The sequence below is a fragment of the Scophthalmus maximus genome, chromosome 20, assembly GCF_022379125.1.
Source record: "Scophthalmus maximus strain ysfricsl-2021 chromosome 20, ASM2237912v1, whole genome shotgun sequence".
Taxonomy (NCBI): domain Eukaryota; kingdom Metazoa; phylum Chordata; class Actinopteri; order Pleuronectiformes; family Scophthalmidae; genus Scophthalmus; species Scophthalmus maximus.
Genome location: NC_061534.1, coordinates 8,902,438 through 8,930,379, shown reverse-complemented (window position 1 = coordinate 8,930,379; position 27,942 = coordinate 8,902,438). Strand labels below are relative to the sequence as shown.

The following is a 27,942-nucleotide window of genomic DNA, read 5'->3' as shown; positions in this document are numbered from 1 at the left end:
TAACTGTATTCTGTATGTAGATCAGACAATGAGAGCTTTCAGTAGCTCTGTGTAATTCATCCGATAAGAAAACCTGAAATGCTTCCAAGTGAAGCATCCACGGGAAAATGCATTTTTACAGTCAGTGCAATCCAGTGCAGTCCAACAAAACTGAAGCCCATTCTAGATTTTTTTGTAATTTCATGTTATTGCAGCTACCTAATTAAGGCCTGGAGCCTGGAGAAACACAGTGCAGATAGAGAGTGGAGGATGTGCGTGTGTCCTTGTGTCGACCAGAAGGAGCCAATGGCGCATCACAATTACGTTGGTTGATGAAAACCTTGGCGGCTCCACGAGAGCCGAGGTGGCCATGCGCTTATATCAGCTGTTTTAACCAGGCTGGAAGAGTGGATGAGACGCGCTTGCTTCTGTTGCCTGCGGTGACCCCACCACAACAATCAACCATCCAATTAGTGTCAAAATGGTCTGTCACCTCAGTCACTGCTTGTGAGGTGCGAAAATGACAAATCCAAACACACTTCAGTACAAAAAAAGAAAAGAGAAGATAAGAGCTCATTGCGGAGAATTAGTCTGCCCCTAAGGGGTTTAAAGATAGCAATGGTCCACAGAATAATATTTTCAGCGGATCTATGGGGCCACCAGCATGAGAGAAAGGCGGGGGCACAGATGACTAATTTGTCTCCAACATAAAATATTTAAGATCAAAATAGAAAGAAAATAAATGTCTCACAAGGTCCTATAAGGGAATTTTTCATGACAAGGCAGGAGAAAATGGGCCATCCTCTGTGAGTAGTGTAAATGTTATGGTATTTTCATAAACACAGTCAAACTCTATTGGAATTAGCATTAAAAAAAAATCCAATCCAATCTATTAATGACCACAACATAATTTCAAATCTGAAATGTTAGGTGGTTTTTCCGCTCTACTTATCCCTGAATTGCTCAGCATTCTCACTGTGACTATTGGTGTCAATAATATAAACCTTTGTTTGAAAAGCCTCTCGTGTTGTTTTTTGAGTGCTGATAAATGTCAGGGGAATGACAAACAATGTCTTGACCCCCTGTGTCACTGCTTAAGGCCTTGCTTCTCGTGTGACCTTTCGCTGTCGGTGACACCTCTTCACCTCACCTGACCTTCTGCAGGTACGGGCGTGATGAGGGATAGATTCCTTGACATGCAATGTCACGCCAGGCGACAAATTTTAAACGAATCACTTGTCACCTTCGCAGCATGCTCTTGTTCATTTTTTGCGTCCTTTATCTATATATATATATTTATTTGTTTGTTTGTTTGTTACATGTTACATAAGCGTCTGAGCAGTGGCTGCATGTGAGGCACAGGTTGGTTTGGAATACACTCTGAATCAAGGGCCTTCATCTGGAGGAGAGTATTATCTAATGGCACAGAGGATCAACTACTCACTTATATTAAATGCTCCTGCAGACCTGGTGTGTATGGATTACTACAGATTCAGTTATACGTTGTGGCGCAGCAACTCACAGGAATGAGACATTTTCAATGAAGCTAGCCTTAGTGACACAGTGAACTGTGTGGGTGGCTGTGACAGAGCTTAACTGTGATTTTAATTCATCATGGCTGTTGGCTTTTTACTCTGTAGCCTATACAATAAAGATCATATGGCTCGTGAAAATACTCAAATTGCCTAATAACTATTTTAACAATGCAGCTACGCAAGCCACTTCTGCGAACGGCCTTTTAAGCAGTCCCGTTTGGTGAAGCCTGTCCTTTCAATCAGGCGTAAGAATAACAAATCATAAACGGCGGGGAAATATTTCATACACTGCCCTGTTTTAGTCATTAACAAGGCTACATTTTTCCATCAGGGGCAGCGAAGCTTCGTGTTGCAGTTGTCTCGATTAATCACTGGCGCGACCCCTGATGTGCCGTCATCACCTCGGTTTCCCCACGCGTATCCTCTGGCTACGACCACATCAACAATATGTTGATGTGGTCGTAGCCAGAGGATACGCGTGGGTGATTAATCAGTGATTAATCGAGACAACTGCAACACGAAGCTTCGCTGCCCCTCGTGCGTTATTCCTTCCTAGTTTCAAAGTGTCTTGACACTTGTGATGCATTTGCTCCACGTCCTCTTCCTCTTCCTGTTCTCTATCGCTGTGTTATTGTTTCATGCATACTTGTTTGGACCAAGACCCTGTACAACCCCCCTATACTGTACATGCTGTGCTGTACAGTATTATTAATTGGCAGTTGTTGCAATTTGCAGAGTGGCTCACTTGTGGCTCTTGTTTCACTATCCTGACTGCAGCTTTACAGCTTTACTCTTCATCCCAATTGCACTGCGCTGCATAAATCTCCAAACCAGTGTGTGGTTTGTGTCAATGACAGTTTTTCGTTGCACAAATTATATATTTGTAATTTTTTTAAGCCTAAAAACGAAGAAGAGAAAAACTCAACTGAAATGTAGAGTTAACTTACTCCGTTAAGTCTTTAATTATATGTTTGTGTGGGTTTATTTTTAAGGTCAAGCCCTTTTCCTCTGACATGTGCTATTAACCACCAGAGGGCGACATTCTCTGAAGGAGACGCAGTTTGCTCATACCCGGCAGCTGAGGGGAAACGTTCATTTCTGACAGTGCAATTCCCAAAATCGACTAAAAAATAGATTTTCAAACTAGTCTGTCCTTCTCTTGTCACAGCAACTGGGTAGGAAAAGTGTTTTTACTTAGTACCTGTTAACAACATCCTATAATCACCTATCTGATTGATATTTAAGGGACGATGGATAATGAGTCAACGTTCCACTGGTAGACTCACTGTTAAGGAGGGGGGATGTGTATGAAAAGGCATCATGTGAAAAACAACATACATATGTGAACATACAGATTCAAAGAAAAACCCTGAAAACGAGTGGAGAAATGGGATGACATTGCCCCCGTTCAAAATGCACAGGGGGTCACTGAATAGTTTGAGTACCAAATCTTAATCCAGTTAAACAACTATTTTGGACAGATGGGACAAATCCAGCAGAGTTCCAGAGATGCGTGGAACTGATGCTCATTGTCTCTGCATGTGACTGCAGCTTGCAGCATTACTCTCCAATAACTTCGTGGAAGTTGTGAAAGTGTATCTACTGTGTATGATCACATGGATGCATGATGCAGATCAGGGCATCATACAGATATTAATGATACTGCAATAAGGACGTAAAGAGAGTTTTGTTCTATTTTGAATATTTGAATAATAGATAGTAAGTCTACCACATGCCGATGCTGTTTGCGTCCGTCTGACTCTGACCTGAACTTCCTTGCAACCTCGAACAAGAGCCCAAAGGTTGTGGACACATTTCAAATGAAAGACATAGTTATGCACTCACATGCGTGCCCCACTTCTGAACTTGTATCCAACCACACTCGTGGTTTTCATTTCAGCAGCAAAGGAATCTCCGCGTGTCATCCCGTCTCTTCGTGCTTTTCTGAAAATGCAGTACAGGTTCAGAGTTCATACATATTACAGATATACTATCACTTGACCCATGATAAGAGTCATTCCTGTCCTCATATCGCGATGAAGAGATTGTGTATATAAGGAGCTTTACCACCCCCTAGTGGATTCTGACGCACAGCACCCCCCTGACGCAGTGTTGTGTCGGAGGAGCGGTCGTAGGTGGTCTGTGTTGGGCCTCTCCGGTTGTAAATAGTGTTCTGACACGTGTGTGACCACTCCGGTGTCTGTGACCTCTCACCCCCTGAAAGCTCAGCTTTACCACCTGGGGGTGGACTGTTCTTGATCTCGCAGCACCTCCAGCGAGCTGGCACACAGCTCCCTCGCTCTCCCTGTAAAGAACCTCAAGGTCCACTTTGTCGTGCACTCACACATATAAATACATGTGTGTGTACGTGGTCATTTTTAGAAAAACAGCTCCATTACAAAGGTATTTGAGGTGGAGGTCTTTGGGACTGTGGGTCATCATTCTAAAGTGTTACCTTTATATCCGTCCTTGTTACAGAGTCTGTTTATATTGTAAATACCTCAGTCAAAACATGGTCATTTTCAAAAGGTGAAGCACATGCAGCCAAGAGCATCTCATACGCGGATGTTTGATTCGTTTTTGAACGAGTGCTGTTTTTGTTTGCCCAAGACCAATGCCAATCAATGTTTCATTCAAATGGTGATAACTTACCGACTCTTGTAGCTTGTGAAATTATTATGGTTTCTATTCCTTTTGACTTTTTATAGTGTATCTGGTCACCGGTCTTGTGTTTCACTTCCGTCCTTTGATCAGTCTATCTTTCTACACTAGTGCAAGTAAATGCTTGTCTTTACATCAGTGTAAATAGGAAATTGACTCTGCTTATTTTGCACATACGGGGTGTGTTACGACCGAGGCACTCTCTTCCACTCAGCTCATCACGTCCTGTACTCGCTCTCTCTCTCTCTCTCTCTCTCTCTCTCTCTCTCTCTCTCTCTCTCTCTCTCTCTCCCTTTTCTCTTGCATTGTGCGGAAGCGTAACAAAAGTCGTCATTGAAGCTGTGGAACGTCTCCACGTCCCACATACAAATTCGAGATTTAGTGTGTAGCTGCCTTGAATGAGACACATGTTGACAGACCGTGGATGGTATAAAAACATGGGCCAGGTGTGTCATTCAGTCCTCAGGTGTGTCTTTTCAAGATCCACATGTAGTATGATATCTTTGTTGATGAGCTGCTTCATCCTGCGCCATCATTTGTTCCTCCTACATGGCACCGCAGACCCCACCACTCCATTCACTCGCGCTGCCTCAGCAACTAATGAGCCTCGACACCCACCAGAGCAATCATGTACAATGCCTTTGATCAGCTTTATCCCTCGCTTTAGTAGTGTTTGAAAAGAAAAAAAAGATACAGCAGCAACAATAGGCCTAACTGCGTCTCACTCCCACTGCCTAACTTATTCTCTCTTTCGTTATCCATCCTCCTTTATTCCCTTGTCCACATGCAGCGCCGAACAATGCCGCGCAGGCGGACAGGGTGGAGGCTCATGACAGGGCCGGTAACATGATGACACACCAAAGGCCAGGTGAATGAAATCCCCCTCCACAGTGGGACATGTGTCACAGTCCAGCCGTGTCGCCAACCTTTTTTGTGGTCTCGCGTCACTCTCCTGTGGCTCTCTCCCCCTGCGGCTACAACGATCAAGCTCCCATCTGCTGTGGGGACCCGGGTTCTTTCTCTCTCTGAACTGATCCCTCGCAGCGGTATCCCCTTTGTCAGATATGCGGCTCGCGTTTCACGTTTGACACCTCTGTGTTTTACATTTGCGACAGGTACCAAAGTTCCTCTGTTCCCAGAAGAAATGTATTGGAAATATGATCGAGGTCTCTATCCAAAGCTTCGCCCCCCTGCGCCCTTGTCCCCCTGGTGAAAACCATTTTTTTAAAAGAGCCGAAAAACAGTGTGTTGATCCTCACTAAGAGTTGGATAATTGACCCTTCAGTCGACCTATTATTTACCACAAAGGGGGCAACACTTAACTTAATAAACAGAAATGAAATATTTTGCTGTTTGCAACCTTTTTTTTTACATTTGTTTTCTTCCCAATGTTATACACCCTGCTTTTTTTGAAGCATTTACTCCAATATCTCCGAGTATGTTTATTTGTTACTGTCCGGCCATCCATCTGTCACCCGTCTGGCTGTACGTACAGCCATATATCTATCGCTATCTATCATGAGGCTGCCATTCATCCGTAGTGATCTCAGCTGTTTCGGTGCGTCAACGTTGTTGCCGGTGATTCCGCACACAAACTCGCAAATGCCAATTGTTAGTAACATGAACCGACCTCAGCATCCCAACCTGCAGTCAGATCGCCTGTCACAGGTCAAAGAGACAGCTGGAGTGTTTTCAGACTCGGGCTTAAACTGATAAAGTGTCTCGGGACGGGAGTGATGTGTGATATGAGGCCAGATTATCTGGTTACAGTCGTGATAAAGCTCATGTGTCGTCACGTGAGAGACGGACTGATTTCTCATCGGCGCGCTCGGTTTAGATTTGATGAATGAAATCGTTCACACTTCTATTAAAGTTAGTCAATTTAAATGAAAGTGTGCTTTTATTCATTTTCAAAAAGATTTTCTTTTGGAGGGCTGGACAAGAGAATGCCCAGGGCATTTTCAACATCTGACACCTGACCCTTGATCTTTGAACCCAAGTGTTTGTCTCCAGATACTTCAGCTATCAGTCAGACTCACAGCAGCGAATGAAAAGAGTCCCTCTGCCCTGAATGACTCACTTTCTTGTTTGGTACATTTCAGTCTTGGCCTTGGAGCTGAATCCCTCAATGATTACCGAATAAACCTGACCTCCATATTCTGATAACCACGATAACAAACACGATTATCCCATCATCCCCTTTCCTAATTGTCTGCTCTTAATCAGCAGTTCACACTCTGCGGTGTTGTTAATAATCCCTGTCGGAAACCGACACACCTACACATGTTCACCACTGTGTAGGTGTTTACTCTCTTTTTAATAAGATACAATATCCACCAAGATTAAAATCCGCCGTTAAATTAGCTTAATTTCTGATGTTTGCTTTACACCTGTTTTAATTCGTGATCCGAGGATCCACCTACCGTGTACAACCAGGAGCTGCCATTAATTTATTTGACCTTGGACGTAAATTGACACTGCAAGTCTACTTTCCCATAACCTCTACTCCCAAGTGAACTGATTAGATTAACATGGCATTACATCCAATTGTCTCCATGTTAGCTCTCAAGTCCGTTTGTTATTATAAGCCACTTGTTATGCGCTGTTCATGTAACAAAGTTCAAGGTTGCCACCGCATTCGCTTCACCTTTCTGTTCATTACAGGGACGAGTGAGACCTATTTTGTCCGGCGGTATGACACTAACAACATGTGCTAATTCTCCTTGGGTTCTGTAAAAGTGTTGAAGTGTCATTAGAAGTATGACACACGGGGGGAAACGCCACATCCTGTTTGGCATATTCCTGAGTCATATTTCTCAGGGCTGGAAAAGTTCGCCACTACTCCGTCCACATCTGTACATAATGGATTCAGACCGCCGGGCGGCGCCGGGAGTTTATACATTTTAACATGGGTGGCCCCCAGTTAAAACTTGAACTTCTAACCCTGGCAGTGTGAGAGCCAGGGACGTGTGCGTGTGTGTGTGTGTGTGTGTGTGTGTGTGTGTGTGTGAAGTCACCGGAGCGTGAGTGTGTCTGACCTTGTGTGTGTGTTTCTAAATATTACTGTATATTACAGCATTATGACTTCGGTCAATCAATGCAAACAGTTGTATTAAAGCAGCGACTTGCCCTTGGCTTTGGAGTATTGTAATTTCTAACTCACTTGTGTAGACTTCCTTAACTATGATTAGATTTCACTGTGTATTGTGCAATCCTATAGTTTTAACCTGGACATGTGATGGAAACATCCAATTCATTCCAGTATGTATAAAATAAAAATGGCTCCTTGTAACAATGTTTGTGGTTGAGGTTGCAGTTTGAAGCTCCCCACAGATTTGCACTGACGTCTTCCCTATTAACGTGGACATAAAAAGAAAAAGGGGGAAAAACACAGAGGAAATCCTGTTCTGTCGCTCTCTGATATTTACAATTCCAGCCATTTTCAAGGTGACTGCACGACGTGGTTCACATCAAAGTGAGCACGTGGTTGCGCTGCTCCGATCAACTGTCCAGTCTTCAGAGGGAGATATGATATCCTCTGGGTATTTACTGACAGGGAGCATGATATGCCTCAGTGAGTATGTGTGTGTGTGTGTGTGTGTGTGTGTGTGTGTGTGTGTGTGTGTTAGTTAGTTACTGTATACTTGTGTGTGTGTGTGTGTGTGTGTGTGTGTGTGTGTGTGTGTGTGTGTTAGTTACTGTATACTTACATACACACACCGTTCCACATGTATGAATGCGTATGTGTGTCAAAGTGTATTTATGCAAGCGAGTAACATAAATACATCAAGGGGGATCACACGGCTGTTAAGTGCCACGTTTCTTAGAGTTTAGAAACATGACCTGGAATAAACTGTCGGAGTCTTTTTCTCTGGCGTCTCTTCATCTTAAATTTTTCTTCAGTGACCCCAGCTACCGGGGCGAGCCTGTGCCAGGCCTTTCGTCCCGTGCTTTCTTCAGTGACTTGTGCAGCAGTGGGGGGAAATTCGGACTTAGCAGAGTCCCCCCTGCACAGGCCACCGGATGGCTGCAGTGAAAGGGACCTGCTCTGATCTCAACACATACCAGGCTGGATTAGAACAGGGAACCGGAGCAGAAACAGGATCTGACCCTCACTGCTATCACTCTCTGACCTCACTGCTCGTTCCCAAAGACATCCTCGACACTTCCCCCTCCAATTAGTGTGACCTTGTTACGTCGGAGACAGGGAAGCTTTGTGAGAGTCGAGACCCGGCTTCGTGCACCGCGCTTTTAGCAGGGGCCGTCCAGCAGGCCGCCTCGAAGGCTAGAGGTTATCATCAAAATATTTCCGTTTGAATCTGTAAGGCGATACAGATACATGAAACAAGTGGACGAACAGGCGACATCATCGCGCCCCTTTCCCAAGGGAGCTGTTCATCTTTGCCCAGTGGTGGTGATCAGCACTCATCCAGTCCTGTTTGTTTTGTAACACAGTAGCAGGAGGCCCTGGCGGACACTCTTTGAAACGCTAAAAACCGTAAAGCCACCGCAGAGTCTGACATTGTGCCACCTTGGGGCGGAGTGTTGATGTCCCGACAGCTGCCGAAAAGTGGGGCTGAATTGGAGGAATCAAGCAACTCCTATCAGTCTAACCGCAGACGGCCATGCTGCGACTGTGGTGTTGTGTGTATGTTTGGACATATGGCCCACCGCACAATACAGAACACACACATGCATTTCTTCTGAAATTCCTTATTTCAATCCATCTTTTGTCTTGGAGACAGCTGAACTCAGCCACTCCTGGAGGTTTTCAGGATTTGGGCAGTGGCCAAGCCGTCCCAAGTGCATCTCATTGTTCATATATGTTTCCCACCTGTCCAGCTCTTCATACTCGGGGAAAAGTATTCCCTGAATCCTACATCATTATTTGTGAATGGAGGAGGGAGCAGTGTTGTAAATGTTTATTAACTTTCACAACCCCCCTCCTCCACTTGAAGGACCTTGAATTAATCACTTCCCCATTGTCAGTGTTCCGTAGGACAGAGCTTATTGGATTCTCATTTGCTCACGGGGTGAGAATTCAGCCACAACTATTAATAAGCTGTTCACACAGTATATGCAGCTAAAGCACGTCATGTATTAACAGGCCAAACCTTCGTGTAGCTTTTGCACTTAGAGGAAAACACATTTTCATAACTTTTTTCAAATCAGACCATGAAGTTGACTAAAAAGCTACTACTCTTCACACTGTACAGAAGGTGCACCGCCAAATGAAGATAATGTAATTATATATAGTGCGGTGGGTCTGAAAGGACGTGGGTTTTTTTTAAATGGCTCCGTGCACAAATTTAGTATCTGTGTCTGAGAGAGATTTAACCTTCCTCACTTCCTCCCTTCTATTTATAAGAGTGTCATAGTCCTGCTGCACTTTGATAGTACCAAGTGATCTCATTTACACACACACACACACATTGCACACGTTGCACACCACTCGCCCACAGGCACAGTTGCACAGTTACACGCACGCGCACGCACACGCGCACACGCACGCACGCACACACACACACGCACACACACGCACGCACACACACACACACACACACACACACACACACACACACACACACACACACACACACACACACACACACACACACACACACACACACACACACACAGACATACTCATGCTTGCACATACTTTCGCACACATACAATGTGAATGATGCCAACAAATACTCTATAAAATGTTTGAGCAATGACTGAAACAGATGTTAATAACCCCACTGTGAGTGCCACAATTGCCGGGCATTTTGGCAGCGGGCCACGGCCGAATCGTAGCATGTCCTAATGGATCAGCTGAAAGCTATGTGAATCCACCCCGACTACCTGCTCTCTGTCTCTGCAGCTCCATGCCGGGGGCTCAGTGTCCGCTGACAGCTGAGCTCACTCTGGCAAACAACCGGCACTTCTGGATCGGGTAAATGCACTTAATTACCTCCCACTGCCCATCAAATACTAAAATCAGCTACAAATAACATGCCATGAGCCCCCGTGTACTTTGCTGGGATTGATTCTTATAATGCTATATTTTCTATAAACATTACATAATTAGTACAGTGCATCTGGTTTGTTTTTTCCTTGGGTCATGCTCTTATTTTAATCAGTAGCTATAATAACCACAAAAAGCAGAGTTCCCGCTGCTTTTCTGCGTCTTTTAAACGGAAAACAAAAGTCGCTGTCGTTTTCCCTAGAGATATTTTGACATGATTTGCGCTCATCATGACAATATCCATATTTTGCACAAGTTTGAAACAATGTTCGCCCGACACTTATTGGCCTAAAACATGAACATGCGAACCATGATTCACATCAACACCACCAACAAACCGAACACTGCGCATGCTGCATTCATAACCAGCTTGTCCCAACAGACACACCAGGCTCAGTGGGGACAACCCAGCAGGGTCCGCTGCCGTCGGCCGTCCATGAACTGGGCCTTTTAACGTGAAATGATTTTTTAACTTTGTTTCTTGAGTTTTCAGTAAAACTGGCATGTACATTGCCCAGAATAATTTTTATATAAAACTGACAAGCAAACTACTGATGAGGTTGTATTCATCTTACCCACGTTCAAGTCGTGCTCGTGGGTCGGACAAGAGTTTGAAAGCACAAAGCATCCAAACAGAAATCATTCTTTAAATGAACGCGTGTTGCCGTCGATTTGTTTACCGACTTACATGTATCGCGTCATCGTTGTGCCGTTCACTTCATTATCGAGCATTGTTAAGTTGGAATGAAGCACTTTAAACAAGCCTACAGATGTCCCACTTTTATTGCGTTTCACACGCAACCGTGACTCACACAATCAACAGGCGGAAAAAACACATTGACAAAACAACGAACGGGTTGCCAGCTGTTATCAAATCACTATGATCTGAAATCCAATGATTTAAACAAGACAAGTCGTCATCAAGGGATAGAATCCGCGCGAGGAGACAGGAAACCCGAAGACGGCCGTAGATAAGAGATAAGCCAATGCGTGACATTTGTTTCATATTAATTTTTTTTTACAATTCTCTATTAAGCTAAACCAGCTGCGGCGATCTGGATGGTTTGCGTGGGTGTTGTAATATGTCCATATAAACTCCGTTGGGAGTCATCTGAGGGCCTGTCGGCGCTCTGTGGAGCCTCGACATCGAGGCACTGAGGTGCCCCCGTCCCGTCAGTGGCACAAACACTGGAAGAAAAGCTCCTCTGTGTGGGTGACGAGTCTCTGCCTCACACCCCATGTGGTGGTGATTCGTTCAGCTTACTCACGTTTCTCCCCCAAACAAATTAATATTTATTATAGTCACTCAAGTATTCAGCCCAAGGGACTTCCCCCCCCCCCCCCCCCGACTCTCTCTCTCATAAAGGAACTCTCTAAGATTGTTTCTATTTTCAGTGGCCATTATCTTCACTTCTCTGCCTGTGTGAGACAGAGGAGGGTCACAGAGGAATCCTTTGGTGACCGCTGCTGGAGATATCAATAAACAATGTAGCCTCTGTGTGACATATCTCTGAGCAGGCTGTGTACCAAACCAGCCTGAGATGTCATGCCATATGGAGCGACATGTAAAAATATCTCCCATGTGAAATATGCTATGGTTAGTCATCATTTTGATATAGTTTATGGTGCCAAATCATGGTGCCAGTCATGGCAAATGAGCAGATGTATCTCAAGTGAGTGACATTTTGCTTTCTACAATAGTTATGATTAATCTGTCTCAGGGCTGTGGCTAAATATTAGTGGGATACTGATTATGGCTAAAGAAATAATGATTATTTTCATTATGAAATAATTTGCCCATTTTGTTAATAATAATAATTTTTTCATCTATAAAATGTGAGATGGTCTAAAAGTTCCCTGAGTCTGAGGTGACGATGATGCAGCCAAAACTTTAATTTTTACAGAAAAAACTGAAAAGATTCTAATTGCATAAATTTGGTTGTATTTGTGTTTACTTTTTATTTACAATTATTGTAATTATAGTTATACATTTAAAACAATAACTTAAATACTCTCTACTATCAGTATCGGCATCAACCCCCAAAAATCCATATTGCTGTGTCATGTGTGAGATCTACAGTTATACCAACACATAATTCATATTAATGAAATTATAATGTACAGTGGAACACAGTGACTGCTGTATTATGTAAAACTATATGTATGTATTTCCATGTATTGTAATTTCCATACATTTGCCATCTGAATGTGTCAATAGAGGTATTATCATTATCCTATTAGAAATATAACATCCTTTCTCATGATAATATGTTTGATACAAACACTATAGTAGTTTTGATATAAAACACATAAATAAGACAGTACATAGCAAGTTGTGTTTTGTACCAATTAGTTTTATGTCAATAGATAATATGTGAAATTTGACAGCAGACATAGTTTAAATGGAAAAAATCCACATTTCATAACTTTGTCATCTCTGCTTTCACTAAAAGTGAACTTTACATGACCTTGAAGAAGCACACGGAGCTCCGACAACACAGGCTCTGCCTTCAAATGACTCTTCTTCTAATATAATCTACTGTTTGCCCAGTTCACATTACGTTCATACTTTGAGCTTGTTTATAGAAGCACCAATTCCCTTTCACTGATTCTCTTTACCGGCTTATTCCTTTCTCGGGCTAATGGGAGACTGGAGGCGATCCCAGCGTGCACTGGCAGGGAAACATCACAGAGGGCCGTTTTTAATATTCCTGCTGATCCACATAAAATAACATTTTTTAAATTGAATTTTAATCGTAGGAATAAGTTGAGTGACTGCACTGAGGTGCACTGTGGTCCACGTTGTTATTACCTATGTGGTGATTCAGCGATCAGAGCGGGGGGGGGGGGGGGGGGGGGGGGGGGGGGGGCAGGGAGAATTATGACTGCTGATGTGACAGATCGCTGCAACATCTTAATCACGGGGACAGGGCTCAGTTTCAGATGTGACAGAGCAGCCCGTACTGTATCTAGTACAGTAAAGTGTGCTTTCAGCCAGTGTGAGAAAACATAATGTCAAATTATTTTGTCAAGTTGTGTAGATCTTCAACAGTTAATCGATTCATCTATTAGTAATCGACTATTAAATGAATTGCCAACTATTTTGATAATTGATTAATCGCTTGAAGTAGTTTTTAAGAAAAGAAAAAGTCAAAATTCTCAGATTTCAGCTTCTTGAATATGAATATTTTCTGGTTTCTTTGCTCCTCTATGACAGTACACTAAATGTATTTGGTGTGTGGACAAAACTAAAATGTCATCTTTGGGTTTGGGAAACACAGTTGACATATTTCACCATTTTATGGACCAAACTACTAATCTATTGATCGAGGAAATAATCGACTGATGAATCGATAATGAAAATGAATTGCAGCTCTAAAGTTGTGTCTATCATATGGCCAGCTTGTTTTTTTTTTGGAGAAAACATATAAAGTGTGTCTAACAGAAGTTGTTCATGAGGGCATTTCCGTTTCAAGACATTGTTTAGTCCTATTACAGTGATGGATTTTAAGAGTAAATAGTTCTTTAACAGCAGGACAGTGGGGAGACTGTTACCAGTACAGACTGTACAGTAGAATAATAATGAATAATAGTAATTAAGGGTCAGTATCAGTCAGGACTAAGTAACCATCAAGTTTCAAGCAAAAGGAAATGATATGGATTCCGGTGGTTGTACAGTATCATGACTTTGTCAGTCAATGCAAAGAAAAACTCGGGAACATGACAGAAAGGAATCCATACATCCATACATCCATTAAGGACCATGCACATTATTTTAAAGCTTGAAAGAAAAACGTGTATGGACAAGAAGTTTGGGCTCATAAGGAAACAAATAAAAAGCCTTAATACCAAGCGGATAACAGATAAGTCAGCGGGGATTTGAAGTGTCAGCGCTGGGATTTCCATCCTTTCATCGAACAGCCATCTTTTGTCACACGTCCCGCATTCAATTAAAACCAGAATACTTTCTTGGAAAAGTGTTTTGGTTGTTGGAAGGGGGCCGCTCTCTTCTGGCTACGAACCCCAAAAATGACTTTAATTGTTAAAGGAGTGGGTGACTTGTGGAATTCAGTTATTTTTTCACAAGATGAAAGGCTTGGAACATTGTGGGTCCTCCTTTTGTGGTGTGCGCCGTGTCGCCTCGGGCTCACCTTGACAAGACACTGCTCATTGAATGACCAGACGATCCGAGCTGTGTATATGCGCATTTAACGCATTTGGAGTAGAGGCACTGCAGAAAGCCTGTGGGTTTATCGTAACAAAACCATACTCGGGGTCTCGCGTTGTAACGTGTCAAATAGCAAAGTGAAGTGGGACTCTTATATTTGAGGGGTGTGTGTGTGTGCGTGTGTGTGTGTGTGTGTGTGTACGTGTGTGTGTGTGTGTGTGTGTAGCCATCGGACGGAACTCGACACCGGCGCGCACAGAGCGCAGGAGATCGGGTTGGAAACGCGCATCGCAACAGAACATCTCCAAATCGCATTCCGCATACTGAAATCTAACCCGGGGACATCAGGATGTGTGACATAATCCCCAAGACATCTGAAAACCGCGCTCCTCCGAACGGAGATATGCGGACCTCTCTTGTTGTTCACTTGTTTGCTCGCGCAGTTGATCCACGAAGGAGGGGGCGGACACCAACTGCCCCCGGAACGTCAGAGCGCACTTCGCTATAAATCTCTCCAAACCGCCCTCTGCGCCCGGCGCGGTGTTGTGCGCAGACGTCGGTCCCGCTCTCGGTCCAGCATGAGGACACCGCGCGTGGAAAGGCCTTCGAGCGACACAGATTCTACCTGAGGGGGGGGGGAACATGCCCCCACCTGTGTTGTGTGCCATGTCGAGGTCTCGTCAAATGTTGGCGGTCGTGAGATTGTAACGCACTTCTGGATACAACTGGTTCCTACCCAGAGGCAGACGAGGAGAGCGCGCTGCCCTCTGGAAGAACACGTTTACGCGTGCATCGCGTCGGAGACGCTGATGTCTTCATTGGACTCCTTTCAGCCGGAGGCGGCGGAGCTCTCTCGGATTTCCAACGTGGAAACGTAGCATCCAATTAATCAGCGACTGCAACTGAGCCCCCGCCAGGCGCAGCGGCACTCGGTCGGCCCCGCTCGACACCCACTGCACCTTTGGACTCCCCGAGTGTGGAGAGACGCATGGCTCGGTCGGCGCGCCGGACCGGAGCATGAAGACCACACCTGGTGCACTATTGAAAAGAAACAACAACAATCGGACACAAACTGATTTTCAACACGTTTCAAGGATTTTAATTTCATTTTGATTGTGCCTGTTGAAGCGAGTCACTGCAGCTGAATCAGCTCGGGACACTAGATGAGTCGCGTTCTCCGTTTGGATTCTAACACCCAACATCCGCGCGAGTTCCAGGTCTGCATGGGCCCTATTTAAGGTATTAGAAGCATTGTCATTGTCATTATTCATTCTCTTTTTTCATTTTTTATTTGCAAGTGTGACATTGATATTTCCATCTGTGCGTAAAAGATAAACACGCAAATAGCCAAAGAAATGGAAAAAAATGCAACTTGTGCTCAGTGTGCACACTGGTTTTTTTTTTGCATTGCATGTTTAAGCCCAGTATTTATCCACGCATAGCTGTTGAGGTTTACTGCAGACTCAACGTGCCATTAGGCAGAGTCACGTAAGCTTTGGGGATCGCCATCTGGCCAACTCGCACCATTATTTAGGCTATCGTTGCCAATCTGCGGTGCGTGCTTTCACCAACCGCTTTTTGTGTGTGTGTGTGTGTGTGTGTGTGTAAGGCTGCACCCTCCTGATATCACAGCAGCAGGGATGTATCATCTCATAATCCTACTGACAATCAGTTGAGAATAAATCAATCAATATGTGAATAGCTGGCTGCTTGGTCGGTCAATCGCAAATGTTTGGAAATGCGAAACTTTTACGCACAAATGTATGCACTTCTTTTATTGTTCTTGCCATATTTTCCCTCTTATGTTCTTGACTGAATCGTAGTGTTGAAGTAGGTTTACTTTGACATTCATATGTACAGTAAACCTCACTATGAGACAAAGTGAGGATCAAAGACTCTTGACATGATGGCACATAGTTATTAATATAGATATGAGTCAGGGGAGGTCCGGCCACAACACTTTGCTGACTTCATTATAAACAAACGTTGTCATACATTCTGAGCGTGTTAATATATTTTTTTTGTCATATTTTTCTGATCAGATAGTTCTATCACCCAATTTCAAATGAAGCATCCTCTCTAATGCTATTTCCTTTTTCTCTTTTGCAGCTTTCTTCATAGGAACTGAGTCTAAGATGAAGTTATGGGATGTTTTGGCCACGTGTTTGTTGCTCCTGAGCTCCGCTGCTACACGGCCCCTCTACCGAAACACTCAGCCAGCCAAGAGAACTCACTTCCCCAGCAGCGACAGTGATTCCGCGAGCCTGTCTGTGGAGGACGAAGAGCCGGCGTTCCAGCGCGAGGACCGCGACCTGCAGGAGATCTCAATGGAGAGTCAATGTAAGGCCTGCGGCATGTCCGTGTTTTGACAAAAATCTTTTGTGTGACGTGCGTGCGGTCACTGTGCTTGGTCACCTGAATGGCGGATAATTGGCCCACTGCTTGTGCAAACCTCTATTCAAAAAACATGCAACTAACCACACAAACACAAAGGTAGGAGAGGAGACAAACACATACAGTTTGTACCGAAGGTTGCATTTTGAACCAGGGCAACTCATACAGCACAGTTGGTTTGCGGGGCCAAGTAATTTGGCCTTTCCTGACTAATTACACTCCAGAGACAGCGTGTAAAGTGATATCCAGTGGGTTGAGTCACCGGTGGAGAGTCCTACATTGATAACGCTCTCACACATGCAGGCTATCAGAGGGAAGATCTTAATTTCAGTTTTATTGCTGCTGTGGTTTACACGTATCGATGTCAAAACAAGCCAGCAACATGAATGAAAGCACGAACAGTTCCAACTCCTACGGAGACGTTGCTCTCTACTCTACCGCTTTTCCCCCCTCCTACTTTTGTTTACGCTCACCACTGCCTCTCTGAAACTCTAAGAGACCCCTACTGTAAGAGAGGGCCAGTGTGGTCGCTGGGAATTTTCAGGGGGCAGAGGCTATAGACAACACCCGGAGAGTTTAAAACATCAAGAGAGAGAGTTCTGTGTTTAGGTTCCTTTCAACAGCAGCGGTGGGCAGCAGGGATTTATTATGTTTGGATCGAGTGTGACATCGGGTTTGTCTTCACGCAGACGTGAAGCGCTGCCAAGAAACTAGATAAGGAATGGAACATTTAGACAAATGTTTGTCCGGCCACCTCATCCTCTGTTTGGACCGCGGTGACATCACCGATCTGCTGTGTGTAACCCAAAAAACGATTAACTGCGCGCTATCAGTGTAAACAACGCCACAGCTCCAAGTAGGAGACGGGTCGGGGAAGACACAAAATCCACTACGACCGTTGCACAAGCATACTCCAATATCATCATATGTGATTATTTTAGAGAAACGGCTAAGTGGCGGCTCAGACCGCGTCACGATTCACCACCGTGCGACGCCACCGGTCCGGTCTGTCAGCAGGTGTACACCCGGAGCCGCCCTGCCTGCCAGCTGACATACAATAGGAGGTGTCTAAATCAGAGGGCAGGTGTCTCCAAACAGATTGGCCCCGACTCACCTGGTACAGAAGCGGCGTGGCCCGATCAGCTGTGGGGCGCAGGCGGATCAGGTGGCCTGCGCTCGGCCAGAACGCGGACAGGTACAAGAGAGGAGATAGCCGACACTGCAATGGAGAGGGGCCGACGCGAACCGCGACGCCACCTGCCAGGCATCACACGCCGCCTCACAAAACCAATACGCTCCCTCATGCACACCTACTGTACATGCGATTTCGAGTCGGGAGTTTTAGAACAGTGCGTCTTCGTGATCTCCACACAGAGTTTTATCGTAGCCAGACCTGCGGGCGCTGCAGCAGGAGCGACATATCTCCCCTAATAGAATCAACATGTAACAAAGGAGGGTGCAAGGCTCTCAGTCGGTCCTCGGCGCTGCTCGCAGCAGATGGTGGGGAGCTGTGCTGCCGGTGCATGTTTTGAGTTTGGAGCAGACTGCGATCTGCTCCGCCGTCTAAACGACTCCGATCGTGTGAATTTCTTTTTATTTTGGCCCTTTGAGGTCTACGCGTTTCTAAATATACATCTATCAAGGCTGAAACTCAACGTCGAACTTGGATGCCTTTTGGTGGTTAAATTGGTCTGTGTCTACACGCGGGCGGCTGCGGTGTGGAAATTGCTGAAAACCTCTTTTTAATGACCTAATGACAGCAACACTTGTTTTGTTGAAACTCCGGCCACATTATCCGCTGCAAAGCCAAATGTGCCAACGCCACGTCCCGTCCCATCGCGGCACATATTTCCTTTCTTTCTGGCGAAAGCAAATCCGGAAATTGGAAGTGACAGCACCCTCTGACCTTCACCCTCCAACTCGTCCTCCCGAGAGCCATCCGAGGGGGGAGTTAAACCGGGGCACCTGCACGTTCTGACGAACAACTCCGGACTCCTTCTCGCATTCCTCTGCACGAGAGCGATCTATAAATCAGCACCCGCTGCTGCTGATCTGCACTTTTCTCACAGTATTTATGGGCTCCGTCCGTATTTCTGACTGCACACTTTACTGTCCATATGCCGGCTGACCATGAGCCTGATCGGTCAACAACAATGTGCATCATTCTTTCCTCCTGTCTCGATGGTTCGGCGAATTGAATTGGCGGTCGTGCGTTGATTTATTTCTGCGGAGTACGCACATTTCTGCCTTTTGTGCACTTAAAAAGGAACATTTTGGGAAATACATAAATCCACTTTCTGGCAGAGAATTAGATGGAAAGATCAATAGCCCGGTCTTATCTGTCCAACATACGGAAGCCTGACATGTTGCCAGGCAAGAAAAGAGAGATGGAAAGTTACTGCTCGGGGCCAAAGAACGGGTCCGCCACGAAAAAAATCGTCAAATTGCTATTTTTGCACTTTGGTTTCTGGACAGATTAAACAAATGAGATATAACATGTAATTAGCAAACTTTAGGTGTCGGCAGATGTGTTTCTTGAACCTTCACACTGAGCCAGGATTGTAGCTGTTAACCTCCATTTACAGTCTTTATGCTGAAGTAAGCTAAGTGAATTGCATTTCCTAAAATGTCAAACTATAGCATTAAGTGAATACTACTATTATCTAATATGTTTAAATTGATACATTGAAAACAAAAGAGATGGCTTGAATTATTTATTTATCTTTAAACGGCAAGCAATTGCAGAAGTGTGTGAGAAGTTGCGGAGCAAAATAATATGTACAACATAAGATAGAATATCTAATGTGCAAAATTATGCTGGTGTCCAGCACTTGATCAGCATGTTGCCGAGTATTGATGAGGTGACGTCTAAGGAATCTATTCTTTAGTGTCCGTGTCAGTGACGAAATTATGATTTCAAAATACCATCTTTTTAAGTGGATCTGTTCCTTCTGTATCCTCCAGATGACGTCGCCGGTCTCTATCCGGAGAAGTTTGACGACGTGATGGATTTTATCGAGGCCACCATCGGCCGACTCCGGAGGTCGTCGGATCCCTACGGGGGCTCCAGGGGACGGAGGGAGCAGAGACAGAGGGGAGCGGCAGCAAACACGGGGGGCGCGAGGGGCGAGGGGAGAGGACACGGCGACAGGAGGCGAGGTCAGGGCCGAGGGGGCGGTCGAGGCGGCAAAGGGGGCCGAGGCGACAAGGGAAGGGAGAGGGTAACGGTGCAGAGTCGAGGCTGCCTGCTCAAGGAGGTCCACCTCAACGTGACGGACCTGGGGCTGGGCTACCAGACCAAAGAGGAGCTGATCTTCCGCTACTGCAGCGGCCCCTGCGTGGAGGCGGAGACCAACTACGACAAGATCCTGAACAACCTCACGCACAATAAGAAGCTGGACAAGGACACGCCCTCTCGCACCTGCTGTCGGCCGATCGCGTTCGACGACGACCTGTCCTTCCTGGACGACAACGTGGTGTACCACACGCTGAAGAAGCATTCTGCTCGGAAGTGCGGCTGTGTCTGAGGAGATCGTGACGGAGATCACGCGTCCGGGCGCCCGGTGGACTAAGGATCACCGCCGCAAGCTGGCACTGCGAAGGGAGGGGTCGCTGTGGGGAAATGAGGTCGCGGAGGAGGCGCGTCGTCTCTCTTTTTGGTCAGTCAAAGGACGGCGCAGTTAACTTTGGCGGTTCACCACGAAGGGTGGTGAATCAGGAGCAACTGGACGTGGTTGTGGTTCCTCTCATCCAAGAGGCTTCTTCAGCTCTGACGAAGTTGTGGTGAATCCCAGGTATTTGACAGTTCACACTCAGTCAATGCCGATTCCCCCCGACCAGTATTTGACGGTTCAGTCAGACACATGCCGACCTGACCCCTCAGGTCAATGTTCAGAAGAAACAGTGCTGTTACACCGGACTCGCTGACTGCGACAGAGTGAAGGAATGAAGAATGAATTCTCCTGAGAACGTGCGTTGTTTTTCTTCACCTGGCTCCTCAGACTGCGGACGAACGCAGAGCTATGAGGATTCAAATATTTGTGGATCAGCTGCAGTCAAAATCTCCTCCGCTGGCTGTCGACACTTACACTCCGAGCCAAGTGATAAGACAATACCACTCCGGGGGTTCAACAAAAGACTTCTACATTAAATCCAATCATATATATATATAAAATATATATATGTATATTATATATATATATATATATATACACGTGTGTATAAGAGGTATATTTATTAAGATGGAATTAACTTATTGCTATTTATTTCAAACCATTTCTTTTCTTTTTAGTTTTCCTTATTTATTGAAAAGCTCTGTTTGTCCTGGATGTTGCCACGGTGGAGCAGTTTCTCAATGAAACATCTTCTACCTGACACACACACACACGATGTTTATACGCTTCACTTAGATTCCAGGGTTTCTCAATTAATGAGTCCAAAAATATCATCTAAAAAAATCAAAAGTCAAAGAAGAGTAAAAAGAGACGGAGGACGGGACCAATAGAAGATTTTAGATTGAAGTGATCTGTTGTTTTTGGAGTGTTCTTAGGGACGGCAGAGTAGATTAAAAAACACTTTGGGGGGGGGGGGGGTTCACCTCATTTCCACCAACGTGTCCATGCCAAGTCAGGGGACTTTCCGACGTTGCTCCTCTCCTCACTGCACCTGGGTACAGATGAATCAGACTCTGACATTATTATTTCACTGTATGTTTACAAGGAGGCAAATGACTCAAATAGATTTTTTCCGTCACTCCACACCACATCTTTTAATTAACATCCAGAACGGAGAGTCTGTTCCTCTCCGAGGGATCTGCAGGTGCCTTCGAGGATCTGTCCTCGGAGTGATGGAGTACAGAAGCTGCTAGAGTACCTGCCCATCAGCGCACGTCACCCGAAACCTCACTCTGGCCTCGCACCAAGTCTGAGCAAAAGGCTTTTTTGCTGTGTTTTTAAAGTTCATGGGGACTGCCCGTGTCTTCTGTCTCGGCTCCGACGGACAGATCTTACTCTCTGAGAGGGGGATTTGAAAGCGATCCTCCAATACGAGTCTTAACCGAATATCCCCACTGGCCGAGGCCTTTTGGGGACAGTTAAAGGAAGATCCAGATACTGTAAACTACAACTGATGTGAATATCTGCAGACGAGAAGATGGAGTCGGCTCGGCTATGCTCTCTACATGTCATAACTTGTCCAGGTTATAAATTTATTCCCAAACTGTAGCGGAAATATACATTTCAGGAAAAAACAGGAGGCTCTTTAAAAAAAAAAAAAAAAGGCAAGCTGCTGTGCCCACGGAGACCCCGCGAGGGGGGAATCGCTCTCGGCGGAACAAAGAGAGCCCTTGGGTCGGGTCTCGATGTTAGCACGGATTAGGGACCAAGGTATCTGTGCCCACCCAGCAGCAAGCAAGCGAGCCAGCTTTACTGTGTAATCCCCCCGCAAACAGAACAAATCCACTGCATCAGGCTGAATTTAGGCCAAATACTACACGGAGGGGAGAAAGAAGGGAAAAAAAACCTCAAGCTTTTATCGCAGCATACCTCATCAATTGGATCATCTTCCCCCTTTAACAACTGATTTGTGCGTAAGCCTTTCCAGATGAGAATGTGCAGTTAGGAGACTTCCCAGAAGCCTCGGTGCGCCTCGCCGCTCCTCCGCACCATACGTTGAAGTGTCGACTGTAAACTAGCCCTCATCAGCGCGACTGTCTGCTCAAACTGCTCCATGCTGATTAGTTCCCACCGTTTCAAGGTAAATGCTAAAGGAAATTTGTTTTCACTGTGTTAACACCCCTGTGGGGGGGGGGATACAACCTGTCATGTTGTCTCACTTGTTTTGTGTTACAGAACCAAAGCTCTTGGCAAACTTTATTTTTGTACAATATTCATTTTATAACTTTTTACAGAATTAAACTTGTTTCTATTAAATGAAATGCGTCTCCTGGTGTTCTGCCATGTACAAAATAATGCTCTCCGGTGCCAGATGGTGCCAATTTGCCTGGGACGTGTTTACAGGGTCGGGGCGACACGTAGAATTTTGTGTGGGGGGGTGAAAATGGAGGATGGTTTTCGAGAGATGGCCCCGACGTCGCGGCGTCCCCCTCCTGTTCTGCATTCCTGAACACCGGCCCAGGGTCGTACAGTAAACAAACGCCGGCAGTAAAGCGCCACCGAGCTCTAAATCAAGGCGCTCCCGAATGTTTCCACTGTGCAAGGAAGATATGTAAATGCTGATGAGAAAACGGCGGCAGTGCAGACAGTGAGTCATTAAGCGGGAGGTCAAGGGGGGGGGGGGGGGGGGGGGGGGGGGGGGTTGTGTGTGTGTGTGTGTGTGTTGTATAGTTGAGGCACCACGAGAGCCTTTTTGGGGGGGAAGTCAACTGTCAATTCTTCTCGTTGCAGGTCCAAATCAGTGTCCAACTGTTTAAGGAACTCATTTAGCCCCTTTTTAATGAAAGTATATATGTGATACTTGTTTTTAAGGGTTATGTCGTCTACTGTAGGAGCCAGTGGGCTTGGAGCTGGGAGGTACAGTATTGGTATTTACAAACAGTAGAATATAGTCAGCCTCATCCTCCAACTGTGACTTGAACGTAACTTTTGAATGATCTGAGCTGCACTAACATTTGGCCCCGTCCTGTTTATCGGACAGACGCGAACCATCAGAGGTCATTTGGGTGAACTGACCACAGGTCGAGTAGTAGTGGAGAATTACTGTTACTGTTAGAAATTTCACTGTAAAACTACTTGTATAAAAAAAGGACATTACTGTTACATTTTTAAAAAGGGGGGGGGGGTTAAATTGTTACATATATAATAAGATTGTTGAATTAAAGAACAGAGTACCAGGAAGATTTACATTGGTATCACAAAAAGAAACTCCGGTCTGTGCAGCCTGAGCATCCAACTGATGGATAATTTTAGTGTTTAGTTAGATAAATACATATATAACCACATGAATAACCACTTCTTACAGAAGTAACAGCAGAGTAAAGTCACAGAAAACGTATAATATGAGAAGCTATTCTCCTCCCCTCTCTACATTGCGTTCCTCTTTAAAATATCAATTTACTTATTTTTTTAGTCCTTCCATATTTCTTGTGCTGGTATTTCTTTGTCTCGTAGTGATTTTATGGGCAGAGGACGTCTGCCAGGACACGGAGACATTCGGTTTGTCTGCTTGTAATTTTGGTTTGGGCCGGGAATGACACGAGCTCATTCTACAGTTTCAGCCATTGTTAATTCACTTGAGTATAAACACCAGCTCGGCGACAGAAGAGTGTGAAGACTTTCCACGGACTGTACGAGACAGGCCGTAACGTCACACGGTGGAAGCTTTTGTCCACCACGTCAGTAAAATTCAACATTCGTCCGGTGACATGAGCCACGTGAGCTGCGCTTGAGAAACAAAAGACCACTTGCATGTTGTCGGCAGAGGTTGCATTCCAGAGAGATGTGTAAAGAACTCAAACATGGGTTTCATTAGATCTGCATGTTGTGGTATTCTCCTTCAGTTCAAATACTTATGGACACTGTACAGGTCATTCAAGGTATTCGGATAGAAAGAGAAATTCCAGATCATCATCATTATTGTTGTTTTCGCAAAAAAAAAAATCACAAAATGTATGTTTAATTTTCGCCAGAAGAATTTCTTTGATCAGCAAGTAAAAACTGATTGCCCTTCATTTTGAATAAAACGTATCACTGTTTGACAAGAAACACAAGAAATTCTGTTGAGGTGGAGCAGAATACGGAAAACTATATTTGCAGGTACCTGGATGAAGCTCTGTGTATCACATACAACTACAGTAAAGCTTTAAAAAAATATTCCATTGTAAAACTGGCTGAAATTTCTGTAATTTTTAAAATGTAACTTTCTCTTTCACAAACTGTACTTCACCGTTGATATAACAGAACCAGGCCACAAAATATGGATCTGATTTATGAGGCATCAGCCAACTCTGGAGGCGTGTGAGGAGGGGACAATGGAGATGATGAAAATAATAAAAATCCAAATTCTACCAATGGTTGATGAATTTCAATGAGAGAAAAAAAGTGATGTATAAAATGATATGATGCCTGACAAGTTAAAATGCCTGCACATGTATGTGCTTCCCCTCAACACAGAAGCAAACATAAACACAGAAAACAATTCCAGGAGGGAGAACGGGGACTGAACAATTTAGTAATTTAACTGATGCTCTGTTTTCCAGGACTGACCCTGAGAGGCAGTGGTGCACTGAACCCAACCACAGGCCCACCCTGTCAACAATCCTACAGAGAATCAACTGCCGTGAAGCCTCTCAGATCTTGCGTTTCTTCCACTCTGGTTCTTTTTCAGCTTCTTCATCTTCCTCCGATTCCTCTGCAAACACGGGATCCGGCTGGGTCCTAAAGGGATTCACAAAAAACAAAGAGTGGCGCAATTAGACAGTTAAGAGTTAAAGAACAAAAAACAACCAGATGACAGAGATTTAAGAAGTTAGAGAAAAAACAACAACTGTGGTGCCTCAGACACATTTCAGATTTTCTTCTATATGGTCCGACGGAGGCTGGAGGAAGTTCAGGCTTGTATGAAGCAGAGGACTGAACAGTAGCTCAGACCCAGTGGATACTGGGTCTGCTTTTCACCGAGCTGTTCCTCCGTAGATTCAACTGGATGTTTAACGTCTCCGAGCCAAACAGAGATCTATGAACCATAATGCCTGAGACAGAGAGAGGGAGGGAGGGAGGGAAAGCTCTGCCGCCGATGGTGAACGTCACTAGTATGTTGAACTATAGAAAATCTTGCATATCTGTGAAAGTTTGATTTGGCTCACAGCTTTATTCCACACTTTCATTGTGTCTGAAGCTGCTTTCAGAAATGAACTCTGGCAAATGTCTGGAGAATTTAGTCTGAAGTTTGCCGTTCCCATATGAAGGAGATTGTTCATTTACAGAACATGCAGGCGAGGGATGGCGCCCACTTGCTCGGTGTGAATCTTTTAGAGATGTCCCTGCCGAGAAATAAAAAGTCTGGAGCAACACATACAGCCCATTTGGAAAAGTTAAGGAAGATGTGTGGACTTGTCTGCAGCAGCTCGATAGTGATCTGAAGTCGTTGCTGCAGTTGGACGAGTGCAGCTGTAAAACTGTACAGCTCTTTAAACATTTATGTGTCACACCAGGAGGAAGAAACCCAAGTGCTCTCACAATACCATGAACAGCACTCGAGGTATTCAGCTTACACCGACTGCTAATGAAGAAACAAGAGAAGATGAGTGAGTGAGGAAGGAAGAGACACAATGGTGTGTTTGTGTGTGAATGAGTCCTATTTTTACTAAGGAAAAAAGTAGCAGTTTCTTTCTCACTGTTTGTACGCCGGTGCAACCCAGTAAGGGTTCTCTGACGCGTCCTTGGCGTGACGCAGGATGGCCTCTCGCGCGTTACTGTCGTCCGATTTGTCCAGAGCAATGTTCTTCACAATGAACGACGATAGCGTTCCGCCGTGAGCTGCGACTCTGCCTCCCCGACCTGTTGGGACACACGATTACTGAATTTGATTTTTGTGCAGAAGAAGAACACAACTTTTTAATGTTAGATGACAGACTTTTTGTTTGTTTCTCTGTTATATACCCGTCATAGTGTTATGATGTCAAAATTAAATGTCACTGTGTGATGCCTGACATAGCAGTCTGCTATTGGCCGAGGCATTGCTGCCAGATGATGTCATCATTTGTTAATCTACATTTTATTTTGCTGACGCTTTTTCCCCCCTCCAAAGCGACTTACAATCATCGTGGCAGATAACATTAAGGGCCTTGCCTAAGTGCCCACACTGGGATGACCTGGAATCGAACCCCGACCTTCTGTACAAAAGTCAGCGGTGTAACCCACTAAGCCGTACCAGCTGTGATCCACCGTGATCTCTGTGTTCGGACGGTCGTGTCACTTAGCATCAAGGATGAAGTGAGGAGCAATTCTTTTAAACTGTTTTTTAAAAAAAAAAATGTATTAGTAATAGTTTATTGATCTTTTTATGACTTTGCTTAGATTCATTTTTTCTTTTTGCAGTTACATTCTTGTTTCCCAAAGTCGTGCATAAAAGCTACAAGGGTCTCCGCTGAAGCTGGAGTACGTCTGAGTGTTGGCCGGACTTCACTACAGCTAATGGAGCCTCTGGGGGGTAAAAATGTCCTGCTTTCCAGAGAGGACATTATTATAGATGTCTTAAAAGATCAAGGATAGGACAGGGACACGCACACATCAATACTGTACATTCACATACTTCAAAACACAGAGGTATTTCCTGCTGTACTTGGGCAGCGGGGTTGTTTGGGGATTGAGAGGCAGGTCTCTCCAGAGCTTGTAAGCATCCTGCCAACCACGGAGCATTACCTTGCACTTATGCGAGTTAATTCACGCAGAGGATAAACAATATAAATACAGCCTGTCGTGTAAAGACTGCTGGCCTGCGATCAAGTGGTCAAACCTATTTTCATGTAAGGGACCTTGAGAAGATTTTTATTCGCCCTCGGATTTAGGCGGGGGTTTTCAATCCAGAGTGCACTTTATTGCGCCGTGGAACCATGGGACTTTTCTAAGTAAGTAGCGCTGGAGGACTAAGTGAAAAAAACAACAGTGAAAGTGAAAAGAAATAACCGAGGACTGCAGCAATAAACCAGCGGGGATACAGTAAATCAAGGAACGCTGTCTGGCACCTTGGCCTATTGGAACGGAGCTTGAATTGTAACCATGAATATGCACATGCATGGCATTTGTAGATGTGTGTGTGCGCGCACGCACGTGTGTGTATTAAAGTGAAAATATAAACACACTGAGCACACGGGTTCCAGAGAGCGTCTACAATGCATCATTATGTCCCGGCAGTTAAGAAATATGAGGCAACAGCAGGCTGCGATGAATCTTTGCGAGGCCAAGTGGGAGCAGAGCTGTTCGAGCGCTCAAACTTCAGCTGGATTGCATAATGCTGAAGATGTCAACAACTGTGGATTTGTATATTTCTCTCTAACAGTATCGTGCGTTCATACACCTATTAATATGAATTAGAATATGCTTAAGAAAAAAACGCTACAGAACTAAAGCCTACCTCGTTACTTAACTCTTGTTTAGATAACTCTATCAATCTATGCATGACAGTATTTCATATCTGCACGATTCATGCCTTGGCTACCAGAAACATTATCCTTT

The 27,942-nt window shown here is 44.8% G+C and overlaps 2 protein-coding genes across 4 annotated transcripts in view; one reads left to right on the top strand and one right to left on the bottom strand.

Annotated features, from left to right (window-relative positions):
• The window catches only part of gdnfa (glial cell derived neurotrophic factor a), a 38,315-nt gene extending 15,630 nt beyond the window's left edge, over positions 1 to 22,685 (top strand). The window contains exons 3-5 of one of the 3 annotated variants that reach the window (XM_035607786.2): positions 10,045 to 10,116; positions 16,466 to 16,696; positions 19,715 to 22,685. In XM_035607786.2, coding sequence (XP_035463679.2) covers positions 16,492 to 16,696; positions 19,715 to 20,277 — 768 coding nt within the window. In that variant the 5' untranslated portion in view covers positions 10,045 to 10,116; positions 16,466 to 16,491 and the 3' untranslated portion in view covers positions 20,278 to 22,685. Of the gene's footprint in view, positions 1 to 10,044; positions 10,117 to 14,137; positions 15,596 to 16,465; positions 16,697 to 19,714 lie in introns of those variants that run through there. The other 2 variants (XM_035607785.2, XM_035607784.2) reach the window with 2 other exon arrangements.
• A 1,544-nt stretch (positions 22,686 to 24,229) lies between these two features.
• The window catches only part of LOC118284757 (WD repeat-containing protein 70), a 35,209-nt gene continuing 31,496 nt past the window's right edge, over positions 24,230 to 27,942 (bottom strand). Inside the window, exons 17-18 of the mRNA XM_035607770.2 lie at positions 26,103 to 26,265; positions 24,230 to 25,143 (exon numbers count right to left, since the gene is read on the bottom strand). Coding sequence (XP_035463663.1) covers positions 25,056 to 25,143; positions 26,103 to 26,265 — 251 coding nt within the window. The 3' untranslated portion in view covers positions 24,230 to 25,055. The remainder of the gene's footprint in view (positions 25,144 to 26,102; positions 26,266 to 27,942) is intronic.